We start from the raw sequence: 21037 nt of genomic DNA, 5'->3' as shown, positions 1-21037 counted from the left end.
TTTCTGCTTAGTAAGTCATTGTCTATCCATTTAATTTGATTTGTAATTGTGACATGAACCTAAGTACAGTGAAAAGCTTTGTTTTGTGAGCAGTGCAAGCAGATCATAACATAAGGACATGCAGATCATAGGGGTGTTTAGACAGTGAGGCATACAAGCTGCACAGGGAGTGCACAAAAGCAAGGTTAACACTAGACTTGAAATTAGCGAGGTCCATTCTTCAACCTAATAACATCAGGAAAGAAGCTGTTCGTGGACCTGTTTAAACTTCTGTATCTTCTGCCTGATGGAAGAAGTTGGAAGGGAGTATTACTGAGATGAGAGGTGTCTTTGCTGTTGGCAGCGCCTCTATGGCAACAAGAAGTGTAAAGGGAGTCCACGGACAAGAGGATGGCTTCCATGGTGATCTAGGCTGCGTGCACAGCTTTCTGTAGTTTCTTACGGTCCTGGGCAGAGTAGTTGCTGTATCAAACCATTGTGCACCCAGATAGAATGGTTTCTATGTACATCTCTTATTAAATTAATCACTGTTAGGGAATGGAACAGTTATTCTGCATCTTACCTTCAGTACCTAGGAAATGCTGTGAACTCCAGCATCTGCAGTCCTCACTTTCTCCCTGTCTGATGTAAAGCTCATTCTTTCTTGAATTGTTGATAAATGGTTACAGCTGAAAAAGGATCAAATTGGCCTTTTGTCTTTAGCAGAACTCAGCAAGAGCAACTCAGTTGGTTCCATTCACCTGTCCCTCTACTTTTCAACATTCCACCAATGAAAATGGGTTCTCTAACTACTGTGTATGGATCTCTCATGGTTTTTGAAAGCTTCTATTCAATCTGTTCTGAATCTTCTCCAATTCTTCTCTTCTCCGATCTCTCCACATCACTGTAGTCCATCTGCCCTGAGATAATTCTCGTGGATCTTCTCTGTATCCTCTCTCAATCCCTCACAACCTGCTTAAAGTTTACTCAAAATTTGATGCTGTTCTAGTTGAGGCTGCACTATTGTTTTAAAAAAAGTTAATCCAATGTATCTGGTAAAACGTGTCTGCCTGTGGAGAGGGTTTAAGTGTGGGAGAAGAGGAGATCAATTGAAATTTAGGAGGCCGTATTCTACATTCTATCAAGTTTATTCCTAAACATGGTTCTGAGTTGCATTTTGTGTGGAGGAAGCAGAATGACCTGGCAATCATCAAAATAAAGACTGGTTCAATAATCAGTTTAAAATATCTCAATATTTCATTTTTCCCACTCAAAAGGATTCTTTGTTACTTTCCTGTAATAAGTAACAGGTGTCAGAGCAATATAATGGAGGAGCAAGGTGATGTGGCTAAGGATTCATAAAATGTCATGCCATAATTTTTGTAAACACTTCGTTGCCACAAAAGCATTTGCTTTTCATTAAAGGCCAAAAGGTTTTACCCATTTTCACTTAACTTTTTTAATTTTAAGGAAAGTGTAGTAAAGAAACTCCAAGTTGTAACTTGCTGGTGTTTATAGTCCTCGAGACATTTTTATTGCAACCTCAAGGATTATCTTACATCGTGTAGTTGTCGTGCCAATGAACCACTGACAATTACATATACATAATGTATTGATTTCAGCTAATACTGACAATAAGTTCCTTCACTGTCTGCTGGACTACTCAAGAACAGTAACTTATAGTCGTGGATGGAAGTATACTTTAAGGCAGTGACTTAATTTATTAATGGCATCCATAAAAGTGGATTGAAATCATTGTGGCAACTTGCTTTTTAGTTGTTGGGAACCATTCTGAGGAGAATCAGACATTGAGCAGGAATTGGTGATAGTTCCTGAGGTGATAGAGTTTGCTAAAGTTTAAAGAGGCCTTTTAAAGATCAATAGACTTTATTTGCAAAGACAAATATAGGTTGTGGAGTGTTTATGATTCAAGATTCCAACGCAATTTATGGGGGTAGAAATATATGTGAAATGGAACATCAAAAATAATTAGCAACTTAAAACGAAAGTGAGATTAAAAGTAGAATTTGAGGAGATTGGAAGTAATGTCAAGTAAGGTGGATCATTTAACCAACAGAAACACAATGGGCCAAATGGTAGCCTCCTGTACCATAACCTTACAGTTCTATGATCCTGAAAGCATGAAGTAATGTGTAAACGTGAAGCCGCATTTTATAATTTGTGCACTGCTAAAAAGAGGTGAGTGTCTGGAAGGGTAAAGATGGATGAGCTGCATAATGTGAGAACACTTATGAGTACTAGTTTTTGGCATGTATAGAAGTCGCAAGCTTTTGAGAGATTCAAGAGCCAGGCAGGGATCTGCTTAAGATATGAATTACGCCTGTGGCAAGGGAGAAATCAGAGTAAAATTGAGCAATGTTAGAAAGGTGGAAACAGGAGTTTTAATGGTTGATGAGAATTGTACCCCGTGCTCATGTCTGGGCCAAACACAACAGAGATTACATCTACCAGGTTCACAGTGATCAAAGACCCAAATTGGATGGTGAAATCTGGAACTGGGGCATGCAGTTTCTAACAGGAACAAAAATTGACCGGTTTAGTTTTGCCACTGCCAAGCTGCAACTTGTTTCTGTTCATGCTAAGTTGAACTGCTAGAAAGCAGCAGAGATGAGGAGCAAATCTAAGAATGCACAACCTATCATCATTTTTGAAACAAAAGCAGATATTGCTGAAGAAACTCAGCAGGCCTTGCATCATTTTGTGGAAAGGAAGCAGAATTTAACGTTTTGGTTCCAGACAACCTTCAGCACAGAGGTTTCATCATTGGTCTTTACAGCTCACATTGGGATAAAAGTCAATTATTGCCTTGCCGCAAGTAGTTCTGTGCGATGACTTTGAGCCATTTCTCAAACCAGTTTAATATTAGATACTTTCTAACATCTCACAAGTCTTCATTATTTCTATTGTTAGGTTATCTTGCAAAGAGAACTGAAGAAGAGGGCTGTGATAGCAATTGAGATGAGTTGCACCAATATGAAATGCATACTGGTGCAATATGGGATTCTGTTCTAACTTTGAGCCTGGAGCATACTGGATCACAGTACAAAGAGCTTTCGTTCACAAAATTGATGTCTGGATGGGAAGGTTTAGTTATGAGGAAAGACTTCAGATGTTATTGGAGGCAATTTCCACTGGAGAAAACTGGCAGACTTGCAGTGTTTGTAATGGGTTTTGACCAACTGAACAGGGTTGTTTTTTTTCCCCTACATATTTGGTGATGGGAGCAATCCTCAGTGAGGAAAGGATTCCATTGCAGCTTGTTTGTGCAGAACCTTGGAGCAGCTGTTGATTGAGGCAGAGGTCATTCCATTATCCAAGGGGAAAATTGCTGTTTCCAAAAGTTACCCAATCTAAAGCTATGGGCAAGGAGAAGCACAATGGATTTAGGTCTTGAATGCTAAAAGATGGCAGATGAATGATCTGTGACGTGATCTTTGTTCAATGCCTTCTTTTGTTTTTTGTTTTGGCTAAAAAGTAGTGAAGTTGCAATACTGGTTAAAGTGGAAATTATGTAATAGTGAGAAAGAATATTAGCTCCAACAATATGGAATCTGTGAATGGGTATACATGCAAAAAAGTCAAGAGGCAAAAATCACTAGTGGGGATTATTTTTAGACACCAAAGCTCTGGAGGTAACATTGGGAATGGCATTAAACAGTAAATTTGAAGCACGTGCAATAAAGGAACACCTGTACTTATGGCTCACATTAACCTTTAATTGGGCAAGTCAAATTAGAAACAATACAATAGAGTGTGAATTCTAAGACTGTAAAGGGGCTGGGCTTTTTGGATGAATACATTAAGAAATCAACCAGGTAACAGGTCATTCTAGACTGGGTATTAATTGATGAGCGAGGATTGATAGGTGGGTGTGAAACATCCCTTGGGGGTGAGCAACCAAAATGTGATCTAATTCCTCATCAAGATGAAGATTGACGTCATTGATCCTGAGATGAGAATCTTGAATCTCAGTAGAGTAAACTGCAAAGATATGAAGAAGAACTGCGAAGAACTGGACACAATATTCCAAGTGTGGTCTCACCAGGGACTTGTTGAGATGAAGCAAAACTCACGGCTCTTAAACTCGATCCCCCTGTTAATGAAAGTCAAAACACCATATGCTTTCTTAACAACCCTATCCACTTGGGTGGCAACTTTGAGAGATCTATGTACTTGCACACCCAGATCCCTCTGTTCCTCCACACTGCCAAGAATCCTGTCTTTAATCCTATATTCAGCATTTGAGTTCGACCTTCCAAAATGCATCACTTCGCATTTATCCAGATTGAACTCCATCTACCATTTCTCAGCCCAGCTCTGCATCCTGTCTATGGTATGCTGCAGCCTGCAGAAACCCTCTATACTATCGACGACACCTTCAACCTTTGTGTCATCTGCAAATTTACTAACCCATCCCTCAACCTCCTCATCCAAGTCATTTATAAAAACTACAATGCGCAGAGGCCCAAGAACAGAGCCCTGCGGGACCTCACTCAACACTGGCCTCTAGGTAGAATACTTTTCATCTACAACCACTCTCTGCCTTCTGTCAGCCAGCCAATTCTGAATCCAGATAGCCAAATCTCCCTGTATCTCATACTTCCTGACTTTATGAATGAGCCTACCATGGGGAACCCTATCAAATGCCTTGCTGAAGTCCATATACACCACATCCACTGCTCGACAGTCGTTGACTAGTCTTGACACCTCCTCAAAGAACTCAATAAGATTTGAGAGTTGTGACCTGCCCCTCATGCTGACTGCCTTTAATCAGGCTATGCTTTGCCAAATAGTCATACAGCCTATCCCTCAGAATTCTTTCCAAAACTTTGGAAAGTTGGGGGACGTTTTTTAAAGGGCTGTTGGTGGAAAGGTAATGGACTGCAACAATTCAATCCTGTCTGGCACAAAAGTAAAATGGGAAAGGTGGCCAAACCCTGCCTAATAAAGGAAATTTGAGATACTAGTAGATCCAAGGAAGAGGCATACAAATTGGCCATTAAAAAAGTCCAACTAACCTGAGGAGTGGGAACAGTTTAGAATTAATCTAAGGAAGACAAAGGGATTGATTAAGGAAGGGAAGATAGAGTCCAAGATAAACTTGCTAGGAACATAAAAAACTGACAGTAAAAGTTTCTAAAAAGTATATGAAGAGAGGAAGATTGTTGAAGAAAAATGTCAGAAACAGCAGTGTCTATAATGAATAAAGAAATGGGTGACCAAATGAATATGTACTTTGGTTCAGTGTTCAAAAAGAAGGACATCAATTGGATACCAGAAATGTTGGGAAAGAGAGGAAGGTACTAAAGGAAAACAGTTTTAAAAGGGCAGCGGTGTTGTTGAAATTGATGAGAGAGAAGGCCGATTAAATCCCTAAGCCCTGATAATCTACATCTCAGATTACTTACGATAGTGGCCGTGGAAATAATAGAAATTAACGGTCATCTTTCGAGATTCTGTAGCCTCTGACACAGTCTGTTCATACTGGGTGGAAGCTAATGTCACCCTTCGATTTAAAAGGGGAGATTGACAGAAAAACCAGGAGGGACTATAGGCCAGTCAGTCTGATGTTGGTAGTGAGGAAAATACTGGAGTCCATGATAAAAGAATTAATAGCTGAGCATTTGTAAAACAGTGGCAGGTTTGGACAGAGACAGCATGGACCTGAAAAGGCAAATCCTGCTTGACAAATCTGTTGGAACTCTGAGGGTGTAACTAGTCAAGTTGAAGAATGGGAGCTAGTGGATCTGATTTATTTGGAATTTCAGAAGGCTTGTGACAGAGTCCCACAAGAGATGAATATGTAAATTTGAAGTGTGTGGGATTGGGGTAGTGAATAGAAAACTGGTTGGCATACAGGTAATAAACAGTTGGAATAAATGACGTTTTTTCGAAATGGCAGGTGGTATATGGTGGAGTGGCATAGGGATCAATGCATGGACCCCAGCTATTCACAATACATATTAATGAATTAGATGAGGGAACAAAACGTAATATCTCCACGTTTGCAGATGAGACAAAACTGGATGGGAGGATAAGCTGTGAAGAGGATACAGAAATACTTCAGTGTGATTTGAGCAAGTTGTATAAATGGGCAAATACATGACAGATGCAGTATAATTTGGATAGTTGAGGTTATCCACTTTTGGTAGCAATAACAGGAAGACAGGGTCTGATGTGAATGGCTGTAAATTGTGTGATTCATACATGAAGATATGCAGACCCCTCTACACCACTCCGTTCAGATAAAATGTTGTCTTTCTGTTCTTCTGACCAGAAGGGATAACTTGTTGCTTATCACCGATTAAATCCATCTGCAATGTTTTGGCCCAGTCTCCTAACCTATCGTATCCATTTGTAAATTTCTTATTTCTTTATTGCAACTTGGCCTCACAGTACCAGGGACCTGGGTTTGATTCCCACCTCGGGTGACTGTCTGTGTGGAGTTTGCACGTTCTCCCCGTATCTGCATGGGTTTCCTCCAGGTGCTCCAGATTTCCTCCCACAATGCAAAGAGCAGGTCAGGTGAATTGGCCATGTTAAATTGCCCATAGTGTCAGGTGCATTAGTCAGGGGTAAATATAAGGTCGGGGAATAGGTCTGGGTGGGGAACCTTTCGGAGGGTCGGTGTGGACTTATTGGGCTGAAGGGCCTATATCCTTACCGCAGGAAATCTAATCTTACTTTACCACCTATTTTAGTGTTATATGCAAATTTGGTTATAGTAACTTGTATCTCTGCTTCCAAGTCCATTAATGTAGTTGAGGTCTGAGGACGAAACCCTGTGCCATTCCACTAGTGACATTTTAGCCAACATTTCACTCACCAGACATCAAGCCACTCACTCACTTGGCTTTGCTCAGTGACTATGGAAATGGCTTCAAGACCTTTTATAAATATGGCAGGATTTTATGAAACGGGTATCATGATTTCAATGCTGATCCACACCCCGGCTGGTTGATTCTCCTACTGATGAAAATATCATCTCAACATCTATCATGGCAAGCCCCATCAGAAACTTGTATGCTTCATTCTCATTTTTCTAAACTTGAATGGATAAAGGCCTAACCTGTATAGGTGTTCTTGATAAGTTGAGTCCAAGTGAATCTATTTTGAGCAGTCTGCAATGCCAACGTAACCTTTCTAAAGTCTGTATACAGTCATATTAGCATATTATACATTCATAGTTATCCCCTTATGACAGCAGTGAGTGTCTGAAAAGTAGGAATTTCATTCCTGACCTTAATTGGCTTGAAACAAAAGGGTCAAAAGCTGGACCATTTCATAATGGTCTGGTCAATAGCACAAATTCTTTGGGGGGCTTGGTCATTGTGTTCTGCAATGCACTTAGCGTTCCAGTACAGTATGCCGCGCAGTGTGGTAGTTTAAACAGTTACTAATTTAGACTCATGGTGCAGAATATTGAAGCTGTCTTAAGTTATAAAAGGTTGGTTTTAAGTGGAAGAATCCAAAAGAAATCAATTTTCCAGATTCTGCTTCCTTAAATGGTTGAATTGTTGAGTTTAACATCCTTTCCCTGTTGGGTTTTTTTTTCAAAAATGCATGTTTTCCTCTATTCCTCAATTTAAAACTTGAATTGTTATAGCAAACCTCCCTTTACAGTATAAAACAAACTGACTGACTACAGTGTATGCTACCAATTAAACATGCCAGGTGATGAATTAGCCAGGTTCAGCCCAAGGGCAGATTTTGTACACAATGGCCCTTTAGCATTGAGGCCATCCTAAAGCAAACATTCAGTCTCCTGAAAGGCCAAGCCTCGAGTAGCTCGACATGGGAAAGTTTATTCTATTTTGGTGTGGAATGAGAAAGCGAAATTTTTAATGAATTCCTTTTGTTATAGGAGCTGACACAAAATTAATTTTTTTGGGGGAGTAGGGGTGGATTGTGTTTGTTAAACATGTATCATACCAGATGACTGTTTGCTATGCAGAATTGAGATCAGAATAAACTGCTGCTGTAGTAAAGTGTGTGCAGTTCCTTCCGGTTTCAGTCGATCAGGAAAAGCTGCTCACCTAGTTGGCACCATCGCTTCTGTCCATACTCCCCTCCTGTTCAAATAAGACAGAAACTGGTAAAACCTTAATATAGCAGTGCATTCAAATCTGTGCTAACAAGATTCTGCTGCATTATCTAACCGCATACAGTGTTATGGACCAGACCAAAACCCCCTTCAAATATATCAAGAAGAGAGCCTAGACCCTATTTTTTTATCTTATTAGAAGGCACGTGTAAGGTGCTATGTTCAAAATGGAATTCAATTGGTCACATTTCGCAGCTTTAAGCAAGCCAAGTTTTTATTCCTGCCCTGTGGTTAAAATACAAACAAAAGAAAAAAGAATTGTAATAACTTAATTCAATTGGGAAATTTAACAGAATTTAACAAATAATAGATTATTTAACTACCAATATAGTAATATCCTGTAAATGCACCCTTGGCAAAGGTAAATTGAGTAACTTAGATGGTCTCGTGTGCAATGTTTCTCCAGTCCAGGAGAAAAGAACTGTCAGAGAGAGAGAACTTGATCCTTTTGCTCTAGCTAAGAGAGATGTATAGTAACATCCACAACAAACATCAAAACTCCAACAACTACTGAAAGTTAAACTAAAATCCTGGTTCTGTGGTAGCCTGACTCTACCTGTTCATGTTGCTTCTATTGTTTCAACTTTTTTCCCTGCTGAGTTATACTGTGCTTGTATTTGACCAATAAAGCTGCTGTTTTGTCAGAGAGATGTACAGCATGAAACAGACCCTTCAATTCAACTTGACTATGCAGACCAGGTATCCTAAATTAATCTAGTCCCATTTGCCAGCATTTGTCTAAAATCCCTCAACTCTTCCTATTCATATACTCATCCAGATGTCTTTTAAATGTTGTAATTGTACCGTGGTTTAGTTTTGCTGCTCTCTCAGCTCATCTGCTGCTGAAACCCTCAACCAAGACTTTGTCTTTGGATATGACTATTTCAATGAACCCCTGGTTGGTTTGATCAGTGTTGACCCTCCATAAAATTCAGGTCATCTAAAACTGCCTGTATCCCAATTTATGGCATATTCTGTTACTTTATGGTCCCTGTGCTTGCTTGCCCTCATTGGTTCCTAGTCAATTAATATTGATTTTAAAACTTCTGCCCATGTTTTCAGTTCTTCCCCTCCCTATAATTTCCTCAGAATATTGAAACATAGAAATTAGAAGCAGGATTTGGCCATTCGGCCTGAAGATCAACCGTTTAAACAGAGTATGACTGATATTCTACATCAATTTTACTTTCCAATGCTTCCCGCCACCCACAGTTCTTTGCAGCATGTGTGCGCCTCAAACTCTGGCCACCTTTGCATTCCCCAATTTGATTTACTCTGATATAGTTCCAGAATTTCCTCCCTATGTCTCTCCATGAATTGCCTCTCCATGAATTTCCTCACTTAGCTCATTTAAGACACCTTTTTTTAACATCTGCTTTTATGATCAAGGTTTTAGTCATGTGCACAAATTGCTCCCCATGTGGATTAGTATCATGTTTTATGTTGTAATACACCTGCCAAGAGCCTTGGATCACATTAAAGGTGCTATAAAAACATGGGATATTGATCAAGTGGCCTACTTTGTACTGGGTGGTCTTTAACTTGGTGTTCTCCCCTTAACTAGATGAGTGCAGCTCTATCACACACTTTGAACTATATTTGAATATTATACTGATTTTTGGGGAGCTCGCTGATTAGGATTCCCTGCTCCTGTGACAATAGCATTGATGTTGGCTTAATTTTCTAGTCAGTGGTGACACCAGGATGTTGAAAGTGAGGATGGTGAAGTCATTGAAAGTCCTGAGTGGCTGATTTAGATTCTGTCTTATTGAAGATGGTCATTGGCAGTTGTGTGGCCCGTACATCATAGAGTGCTGAATGATGACTGAATATTATCCAGGACTTCTGGGAGTGGATTGCTTCTGTATCAGAAAAATTGCGAACGATACTGAACATAGAACATGTATAAAGCAGCTCAGTGATTTAAATTGCTGTCTGCACCTGAGCTGATCCTTGATGAATATCTGTGTCTGATTTTGATGGAGGGAGGCCAATGATGAAGCAGCTGAACGTCGTTGGCCCAAGGTCAGTTACTTGGAGGAGTACCTGCAGAGATGTCCACAAACTGAGATGACTGACTGCTAACAACAATAGCTATCTTACTTTTAAGCCAGGTATTATACTCAGCAGTGGAGCGTTTTCTCACCTTAAATTTTGCCCCGATTCCTTGATGCCATACTCCGATACTGTCTCAGTGTCAAAGGCAGCTGTCTTGGCATCGCATCCAAACATCAATGTTTCTTTTCATGTCTGGACCAAGACTGCATTGAAGTCTGGAGTCAAATGACTTGTTGGAACCCAAACTGCACCATCCGTGACCTTATTATTCGTAAGTTCTCGACACCAGTTCCCAATACCACTTTATTGTTTTGTTGAAGGTTGACTAGTGTGATGGGACAGCAAATGGCCACACTGAATTTGTCTTGCTTTTAGTAACAGAACATGCCCTTGGCAATTTTCTGCAATGACTGATGCATACCAAAGTTGTAGCTGTACTAGAACAGTTTGGCTCAACATACCTAGTCTGGAGCTATAGTGTAAGAGCCAGGGTATTGTTAGGTGCCAATACCTTTGCATTTAGTGCATTAATATTTGTGTCTCATTTGATGTGATGCAAGAATTCAGGATAATCTTATGTGCAAAGCTGAATTATAACTTGTGTCACTGATACAGAAAGATAAAACCAAATGCAATGTACACCTATAATTTGTAGTCCTTGTTCCCCCAGATAGCTTTATTAACTAGGTTCTCCTGTGTTTGTGTTCACAGGTTCCCTCTGTATCCAAGAGGAGGAGAAAGGTTTCAGTTTGAATATGGAGTTTATTTACTGAACAAAAACATTGCACAGGTAGGTGACTGTTGGTGGGGTGGCAGATATAAATTGAACCTTGGGATTTGTGGGAGTTGTGAAATCTATCTTTTCTTCCATCTTCAGATTGCATAGTAGAACAAAACAGTATTTAATATCTGAAAGTCCGTCACATACTTATGTTGTTCCTTGATGTTATACTTTACACCTCCACTCAGGCGCAGACAGCAACTTAATCGCTTAGTTACTTTACGCCTATCGATTATTTGATGTAGGCTTGGATGCTTTACTGTTTATTCAAGCTGTATTAGCTTACAGTTTTAATGCCTTGGCAGGAATATACTAATGGCAGTCATGATCCTTTTGTTTCCTGTTGCCATTTTGACCCACTTCTGTCCTTTCTTTTGCATCAAATGGTTTATGCCCTCACTTAAAATTTGATTTGCAGTGTTGTGACATAAATAAACATATGTGGAGTTTGTGCCTTTGTAACAAAATGATGCCATGTATCCAATTTTCAGTCTCTTACAGTGAGATAATGTTTGCTATTTGGTAGCTGGCAAGTTCGGAACCACCAGCATTTGACCATGTTCCTTCGCTTTCAAACGGTTAAAACTTGGTTCTTCCATAAGTTGATTGGGCAGTTCAGAGAGGTCAAGTCATTGATGTCCTACTGATTGTAACGCCACTCCCTTCAAGAGAGGCAACTGGTGTAGTTTAACCTGAGCATTACTATCCCTCAATGAGGGGAAGGGTTGAGAAGGGGAATCCTTCATGGTGTCAGAGTTGAACCCACACTGTTGACATCACTGTGCATCGCAAACCAGCTACAGAGCAAACTGAGCTAATTGAGATTAGATTAGATTACTTAGTGTGGAAACAGGCCCTTCGGCCCAACAAGTCCACGCTGACCCTCCAAAGTGCAACCCACCTAGACCCATTCCCCTACATTTACCCCTACACCTAACACTACGGGCAATTTAGCCAGGCCAATTCATCTAACCTGCACGTTTTTGGATTTTGGGGAGGAAACCGGAGCACCCGGAGGAAACCCACGCAGACACTGGGAGAATGTGCAAACTCCACATAGTCGCCTGAGGCGGGAATTGAACCAGGGTCTCTGGTGCTGTGAGGCAGCAGTGCTAACCAACTTGCGACCATGCTGCCCACAAATTGACTCCTAGAGAGATGGTGAACCTCCCTTTAAAAATAGCCCCGGCCTGTTCTAAGGGTGGACTTGAAGCACATCCTACACAAGTGATTGCTGTTTCCTTAAATGACTCTGATCATGTTTAGAATTGGCTGCTTACTTAGAATCTGAACTCATACAGTGCAGAAGGAGGCCATTCAGCCCATTGAGTCTGTACTGATGCTCCGAAGAGCATCCAACCCAGAGCCATACTGTATCCCCATAACCCCACATTTATCAGAACTAATCCACCTAGCATACAAATCCCTGAATACTATAGACAACTTTAGCATGGCCAATCCACCTAATTTTTGTATCATGAAAGCAAGTCACAGCACCTGGAGGAAAACCACAAAGACATGAGGCAAATGTGCAAACTCCATCCAGGCACTCAGCCAGGGCTGGAATTGAACCCGGGTCTTTGAGGGTGAGAGGCATCAGTGCTAACCATTGATCCTCCGTCCTGCCCACTTGAGTTGACCCTGATCAGAAGATAAATATATTTGAATGTCAATCTAACTGCTGTGCTCGTTCTAACACCAAAATCCTCCATCTTGCTTACCAGTGCTGCACCCTCACAATCATTTCACCTAAGTATCAAATTGTTTGAATGTTTGACTCTGTTACCCCATCTGAAGATTTATTTCATATATGTCTCTGTATTGTTGCGCGCATTGTACATACATAGAGAAATTTAATTTTTTTTCTGATTTTCTTCATCTCGGGAAAGCTAATTTTCATCAATGACGCTGCTGCAAAAGGGCTGGTTATTTGGCCAATTGTGACTTCTTAGATTGCATGTAACAGAATGTAGATTGAGTGCCTGTTAAACATATGCTCAAAAGCAGAAAAGACCTAAAACTGAAATGTCTTCTATTTGGCTCTTTAGATTAAAAAAAAAACTTTGCTTAGTCTGAATGGACTGAAGAGTAATTTTTTTTCCCCCTAAGTGTCAAACTCAGCATGTCTACAGATCCATTTGGCGCTGTGCTTTAAGGTCTATTTGGGTTAAACGAAGTTTATTAGCCAAGGGCCTGAACGGACTTAAGTGGATCCAAATGAGTTGATCCCAAAGTTTTCGAATTAAGGATGCAAATGAGATATGGAGTTTTGGTGGTATTCTGAGTTGGAGCAGGATGCTCGACCCCTCCTCTGAGGAACAGCCCTTAAAGCTCAAGGAACTCTGACTATTTGTGGTCATGCTTCTTAACTTCCTAAACTTTGACTTGGTGTCTGTCTCGTGGTTTGTCAGATTTTAATTTCTCCCTAATCCCATTCCATATGTACTTGAAAGTAAAAGCAGCAGTAAGAGATTTTGCTGCGACCTTGGCCTGCTAAAGGACAGCATATGGGACAGTATGTTGGTAATTTCAAATCTAAAGGCAGTACACCATCTGCAAGATTTATTAAATCCAATTGGGCCTAAAATCAATGTATCAAAATCAACACGTGAGATCTGCATGTTGCATTTGTTGATGTGTTTCTGTCAATGCCTTTTGATCTGAAGTCATTTGTTAATTACCATATATTGTTGCTGGTTTTGGTTAACATTTTTTAATCAAATATGCGTGCAATGCATACTCAATATTAAAGTGAAAAATGTCTTGATATGTTAAGCTAAGCAGTTATTTAAGCTGAAGCAAGCCACTTTAATGGAATCGAATTGTAAGAAAAGCATAGACCAATCTGTAATGATTTATCTCCATCTTAAAACCAATTGTGCACCTTCACTCGTAAAACTCTCACCCTCTGCTTTAGCATCTTCAGTTGATCCGGAGCCTTGATAGCTTTTTGGGGAAGAATGTTCTTGATTCCTTACATCCTCTTGTGAAAGAGTGCTTCCTGGCATCACCCCTGAATGTCCTAGCTCTCGTTTTAAGATTAAACTTTTAAGATCTCATGCTGTGGGCTCTACTCATCCACAACTTTGAGGAAATACTTACAAACTCACATTCTAGGTTTAAAACTTTAGTGTAGTTTAAGCACCAAAGTTCAATATGAAATTAACAAAATTGTTCAGCACAGTCTTTGAATATAAGTATTATGAGGACACAAGAAGCGAAGCAAATGGCATGTTACCTTTCATTGCAAGGAGAATGGAATATAACAGTAGAGAAACTTCCTGCAATGTCACAAGATGTTGGTGAGAACACATCTGAAATCTTTGTGCAATTTGTTGTTTTTAATAAAAGTTGTAGAAGCAGTTCAGAGAAGATTCATTCGATTTATTCCTGGGAAAAGAGTTTATGTTATGAAAGTTGAACTATTAGTTTGGGATTTTACTCATTAGAGTTTAGAATAGTGAGAAAGGTGGATAGGGTGGGCCAAGAGTTTGCTGCTTTTTGGGTAAGTTAACATTAAGGAGCATATCTTAAGATTAAGAGGTTTCCCTTTTAAGAAATGAGGTTTCATTTCCTCTGTGGGTTATTTGTTTCCACAGAAAGCAGTGAGGTTTTAATCTTTAAATGGGCCAACTTAGATTTTTGATAGACAAGAGAGTCGAGGATTATAGAGTGCAGACAGGAAAGGGCAGCTGAGAAGATAACCTGATCATTCATGGTCTTAATGACTTGTGCAGCAGGATCAAAGGGCTGAAAGGTCTACTCCGGGTTCTGTGATACTTCAGTTTACTCAGCTATCCACTCTCTTTGCTCTATTTATTGCTGATTGCTATTGAGTGTTGCAGTCTGTCATATGGCGTATGATATAACTGAGTAACTTGGTTGGCCATTTCAGTGGGTGACTGAGTCATGGAGATTGCTGAGAGTTTGAAGTCCTGTGTAAGCACCAAAGAGTTTAATTTTCTATCGGACATTATTGAACCAGTTGTTTTATTCCCACCACTATTAATACTAGCTTTTGAATTTCTTCTATATTTAATTAAATTTAAATCACCCAGTTGCTGTTATTGATTTATTTGATTTAGTGTTATTTGAGCACTCCTTTCTGATTCAGTAGCCCAGGGTTTGAGGCAATTAGCTATATAACCTCACTGATGTGCTACCATATCCTAACTATGTTAGCGAAGATTATTGGCAGTATAATTTTCTGTTTGGCAAGATGTTAAGAGGGATGTGCCACAAGGACCTGTGCTGTCTCCTCAACTTTATACAATTTATATAAACTATTTGGGTGTAGGAAGTAAAGGTATCGTTGCTAAATTTGTTCATAACACAAAGTTGTGAAAGTAACTGTGAAGAGGCAATGGAGACTACAAGGGAGTATAGATAAGTTAAACTAGTGGGCAAAGATCTAGCAAAGAGACTGTGTGGAATGATGGGGGTGGGGGGTGTTCCTTGCGAGAAGAGACAGGGTACAGTAGACTTTATATACCTTGAAATTTAGAAAAGTAAAACCACAATTGGTTGAAGCACGTAAGATCTTGAGGGTCTTGATAGGGTGTTTGCAAAAGTATATATCCTTAGGGTGTAGGTTTGCTCGCTGAGCTGTAGGTTTGATATCCAGACGTTTCATTGCCTGGCTCGAAAACATCATCAGTGGCCACCTCCTAGTTAAGCGAAGCTGTTGTCTCCTACTTTCTATTTATATGTTTGTCCTGGATGGGGTTCCTGGGGTTTGTGGTGATGTCATTTCCTGTTCATTTTCTGAGGAGTTGATAGATGGCATCTAGATCTATGTGTTTGTTTATGGCATTGTGGTTGGAGTGCCAGGCCTCTAGGAATTCTCTGGCATGTATTTGCTTAGCCTGTCCCAGGATAAATGTGTTGTCCCAGTCGAAATGGTGTTTTTTTTGCCTCCGTGTGTAGGGCTACGAGGGAGAAGAGGGTCGTGTCTTTTTGTGGCTAGCTGGTGTTCGCGTATCCTGGTGGCTAACTTTCTTCCGGTTTGTCCTACGTAGTGTTTGTGGCAGTCCTTGCGTGGAATTTTGTAGACGACATTGGTTTTATCCATGGGTTGTACTGGGTCTTTTAAGTTTGTTAGTTTTTGTTTCGGAAAACAGAGGAGAACCACCTATACAATGTATTCAAGAAGAACGGATACTCAAAAAATACAGTCCGCAGATTCCTCAAGAACAAACCACGATAAGCAGACCAAACACAGCCAGAAACCCTAACCACCTTACCATACATCAAAGAAGCTTCAGAAATGACAGCCAGACTACTAAGACCCCTCAGAATCCTAGTAGCACACAAACCCACCAACACTCTCAAACAAAAACTAACAAACTTAAAAGACCCAGTACAACCCATGGACAACACCAACGTCGTCTACAAAATTCCATGCAAGGACTGCCACAAACACTACGGAGGACAAACAGGAAGAAAGTTAGCCACCAGGATACATGAACACCAGCTAGCCACAAAAAGACACGACCCTCTCTCCCTCGTAGCCCTATACACGGAGGAAAAAACTGCCATTTCGACTAGGACAACACATCTGTCCTAGGACAGGCTAAGCAAAGACATGCCAGAGAATTCCTAGAGGCCTGGCACTCCAACCACTACGCCATAAACAAACCGATCTAGATACCATCTATCAACCCCTCAGAAAACGAACAGGAAATTACATAACTACCAACCCCAGGAGCCCCATCCAGGACAAACATTTAAATAGAAAGCAGGAGACAACAGCTTTGCTTCACTTGGAGGTTGCCACTGATGATACCTAGCCAGGTAATGAAACGTCTGGATATCAAAGCTACAGCTCAGCGAGCAAACCTACACCCTAAACCTCAACCTGAGCTACAAGCCTTGCAGTATATATCCTCTGGTGGGATAATTTAGAATTCAGGAGTAACTGTTTTGAAAATAAGGGGGTAGGAGTGGTTTCTTTTGAGGCAGAGTGCCTTTAGAACACACTTCCTCAAAAGGTGTGAAAGCAGAGTCCTTCTGTTTTTTGAGGCAGAGGTTGATGGATTCTTGATGAGCACAGGGGCAAGAGGTTAGCATTGGGTAGGTGAGAATGTGGAGTAATCCGATCAGCCGTATTCTTACTGAATTGTGGAGTAAGTGCCGAGGACCTACACTTGTTCATAATTCACATGGTTGCATGAAGAGACTTCCAGACTTCTGCACACAAAATAGAGTTAGAAAAGTTTCCTAACTATCGCAAACCTCCAATTTGAGTTTGAACTCTCCCCAAGTCTTAAAATCCTCAACAACACCAAAGATTGTTTCTCGCGTCCTCTCTGTACCTTCATGAGGAACTTCAAAAGCTTTCCCCAGAAAGGCTGACTTAATGCCCATCAGAAAATTCTGCATAGAGTGAGGATTGAATCTGGCACTTTCTAAACCTTTTATGCTGAGAACTGCACCAGGTGACATTGTATATCGCAGCAGTCATTATGGATCTTGATTTTCTTGTAGAAATTAAATAAAATTAATGTTTAATTACATTATGTGAAAGATTTCACCACTTTGATAGATAAAAGTGATCCTCTGTATCCTCTTGGGATTATTTTGAGAGATGAATATGCACAGCTGAATATATGCTGGCAAATATTTGTTGAGTATATCAATTTGTTGATGAATTGCTCATGCTTGCCTGAGAGTGATTATACATCAATCACGCTTCTGCACATTGCAACCAACATAAGCATCTGTTTGTGTGTATGACTGACAATAAAATCTCGACGTGCTATAAATACAGATGTATTTTCCCCCTTGCCAATCCACTGTTATACTCCCAGGAACATTGTCTACAGAGCAAATTGTAATTTAAAAGTTCACCTGTCACATAAAGACTTAGCAATTTCCATTTTCTGAAAAGATTTTGGAGTATTAAAATTGTGCATTTTTTAAAAATCATATAAAATATCATCAGGCTTCAACATTGATTATGTATTAGCATCAGGATAGTTGCAAACTGTTTTACTCTATTATCAACCTGTCGTATTATTTCAAACTTTCACTGCTTCCTTTCTTTCCCAACTAGCCATTGAAGTAATAGTTTGCTTATCTATTCCTTTCACTACAGGAGCTCTTGTTGCATAGTATTTTTCCTTCATATTTCACCTCTTTTACTTGGGATTTTTTTTAATCTCTGTCCTGTGAAACAGTTACAGAAGCACAAAGAATGTGAAGCACTGAAAACAAATTTAGTACGTATGAACAGAAGGGAATTGTTGGACCTTTGGATTTACACCTACTCCTGTGTTCAAGTTTTCTGATCACTGGAAAAAAGCGTTAATTTAAAGTAAGCAATATATTGCAGTGAGGTGCAGCTGTGAGGCCATTTAGCACCCCATACATGACTCAAACAGGAGATTTCCTGTGCATTTTGCACGAGTGAGGTACGAGTTATTTTCTGGCCTGGAAGGAAATCTGATGACTAATTAGACCAAGTTCACATGTGGCGACATTCCACCATAATCTCTCTGGTCAATAATGGAATTCTTATCCCATAACGCAGTGGAGCAGTCATCTTTTAAGTGGTTCCAAAATATTTGAATATTGCTTTCATCCTAGTGTTAGTTATGAAAATGAATACTTTGTTTTTGTTTAGCATTGGGAGACTGCTATATTATTAACTGCAGGAGGGATGAGAGATGTAGCTTTGTGAAAGATTATTGTGCACATTTGGTGCATTATAATCAATCTGAGAATTTGTGTGACACAATGCATTGTCCCTATACCTTTTACATAGAATTTACGATACTGAAACAGGTCTTTTGGCTCACTTGTTTTGTGATGGTGTTTATTCTACACTTGAACCTTCTCCAGCCCTCTTTTGTCTAATGCTACTGGCTTAACCTTCCGTGCCTTTCTCCATTATGTATTTATCTAGCTTCCCCTTAAGTGTGTCTCTGCTACTGTTCGTGCTTGCAAGTGCCATACTTGGAATTAAAAAAACTTTGATCAGAAGTGTAAGAGAAATTACGATAGCTTGTCCCTTTCTAGCAGTGTCAGTCCATGTTGACATTTCTCTGCTTCAGCTATGGCTGCTTTAAAAATGTTTGTAAAATGTCATTGTTCATTTTTGTCTGTTGCAGAATGTAGCATATTACTTTCATATGTCCTGGATTCCGAATGCGAAGGAGCACCAGAGAATTTTTTAAACTTTCATTTGCAATGGGTTGCGTTTACAATGCAGGTAGTGGGATGTTACACTGAAGTAGCTCCTGATGTTGATTTTTAACTTTGTACACCCCAGTCCAATACCGAATCTCCAAATCATGATTTAACTATGTTGAGTTTGCCAGATATTTCCACAACGTGTCTGATTCCAACATTGAAGTTTTGATGATCTCAAAATATATTTTATTTCTCGTCTCTTCACACCCACAATCCACACAGCTCTCAAAACGGATGCGATGGGAGAATGCATTGATGAAAGGTTGCTTTTTCTGTTCTCTTTCTTTTCAATATGTTTTAATGACATGTTGCTTTTTCTGTTCTCTTTCTTTTCAATATGTTTTAATATCGATTGAAATAAACACCTGTGAAGAGCAGTAAATGTCCCTTCTCCTATGGCCAAGTGAAACATGCCAGTGCAACAACTCAAACATTCATCCTGTTTCACAACTATATTCCGATATTCATCTGAAGAAATGCAAGCACCCTTGAAGAGCAAGTTTGTTTTGGCCTAGCAGTTCTACTGTTACATTTTTAGTCATAAATGGATAGAAATGGGAATAAAGTTCTCCACGTAGGCCATTTCCATTCACTGACATATATTTAATGTTGATGAAACCTCCTTAGGCACCTAGTACCTTCATGTACGGCAATTATCATTTATTTCTAAAATAAAGCTGCACTTCATATTGGTGCTGGAAAAGCACAGCCAGTCAGGCAGCATTCGACGAGCAGGAAAATCGACATTTCGGGCAAAAACCCTTCATCAGGAGTGGGTCGTGATGAAGGGCTTTTGCCCAAAACGTCGATTTTCCTGCTCCTCGGATGCTGCCTGACTGGCTGTGCTTTTCCAGCACCACTCTAATCTAAACTTCGATTTCCAGCAGTCCTCACTTTTGCCTGCACTTCATATTGCTGTTATAGTTGAAAACACCCACCTGAATGTTGCATCTAATATGATAGTATTGTATACATTTCAAGTTTGGTATTAATTTCCCAAATGGCACAGTCTAGACCTGATTAAAAAGGTGTTATTAATTTTATTGTTGATCTGTCTGCCGTTATTTATCTTGGTTTTCTTTAAATGTCACAGAATTTAAAGAAACACAGAACTTTCTACCACAAGCAATTATTTACACAGTTCATACCTGTATCTCTCCTGCTTCCCTTCTCCCTCCAAGTTAAATTAAAACAAAATGAACCAAGTGTTGTTTCATTGAGAATTATAATTAAATGTCAAAAATACACGTGAAAATGGTGCTATCCATTTCATCCAAAAATAAGTTGCTTTTAAGTATCTTTCTGTTTTATCTAATGTTACTTGTAAACCATTTTCCTTATTTACATTCAATGTGGCACAAACCTTGAGCATTGCTTTTATCTGAACCCAAAAAGAGAGAGAAATATTTGCATTTCTACAGCACCTCACAAACATCCCAAAACACTAACTTGAATAAAGTTGTTTTGAATTGAAGCCAGTATTGTAATGTAGGGAAGCTCAGTAACCAATTGTGCACAAGCTCCAGACAAACATTTATTTGATTTCTGGAACTTTGTTCATTGATAGGAAAGAGAATGAAATAAAATGATAAGGAAGCTTTGCTACAATTTTATACAGCACTGGTGAGACTGTATTTGCAATCCAGATTTGCTCTCCTAAGGACAGGCAAAACTGGGGAAATGATGATAGAAGGGTTTTAGAGAAAGTTTACTCAGAGTTCCTGGGATGACTTGAATAGGATAATGATGGCAGTTACAGTTGGTGACTGATGATGCCTTTGAGTTTGAGTTGACATTCCATACTTGGGCTCTTGGGAAGTCTAATAATGGGTAGACTCATTAAAGAAATGGATCCAAAAATCAATAAGGTTACAGGAAGAAACATTAGGTGGTGACCAAAA

At 39.7% G+C, this 21037-nt stretch overlaps 1 protein-coding gene across 3 annotated transcripts in view; it reads left to right on the top strand.

The window, feature by feature from the left end:
• The window catches only part of uvrag (UV radiation resistance associated gene), a 347124-nt gene that overhangs the window by 284300 nt on the left and 41787 nt on the right, over window positions 1-21037 (top strand). For all 3 annotated transcript variants that reach the window (XM_043692472.2, XM_043692474.2, XM_087988432.1), the window contains one exon: window positions 10874-10952. In XM_043692472.2, coding sequence (XP_043548407.2) covers window positions 10874-10952 — 79 coding nt within the window. The remainder of the gene's footprint in view (window positions 1-10873; window positions 10953-21037) is intronic.

Source organism: Chiloscyllium plagiosum, unplaced genomic scaffold, assembly GCF_037043375.1.
Source record: "Chiloscyllium plagiosum isolate Xiang-an unplaced genomic scaffold, Cpla_swu_hap1 HiC_scaffold_6, whole genome shotgun sequence".
Classification (NCBI taxonomy): domain Eukaryota; kingdom Metazoa; phylum Chordata; class Chondrichthyes; order Orectolobiformes; family Hemiscylliidae; genus Chiloscyllium; species Chiloscyllium plagiosum.
Note: the sequence above shows the minus strand (reverse complement) of the source record. Positions and strands in the feature narration are given on the sequence as shown.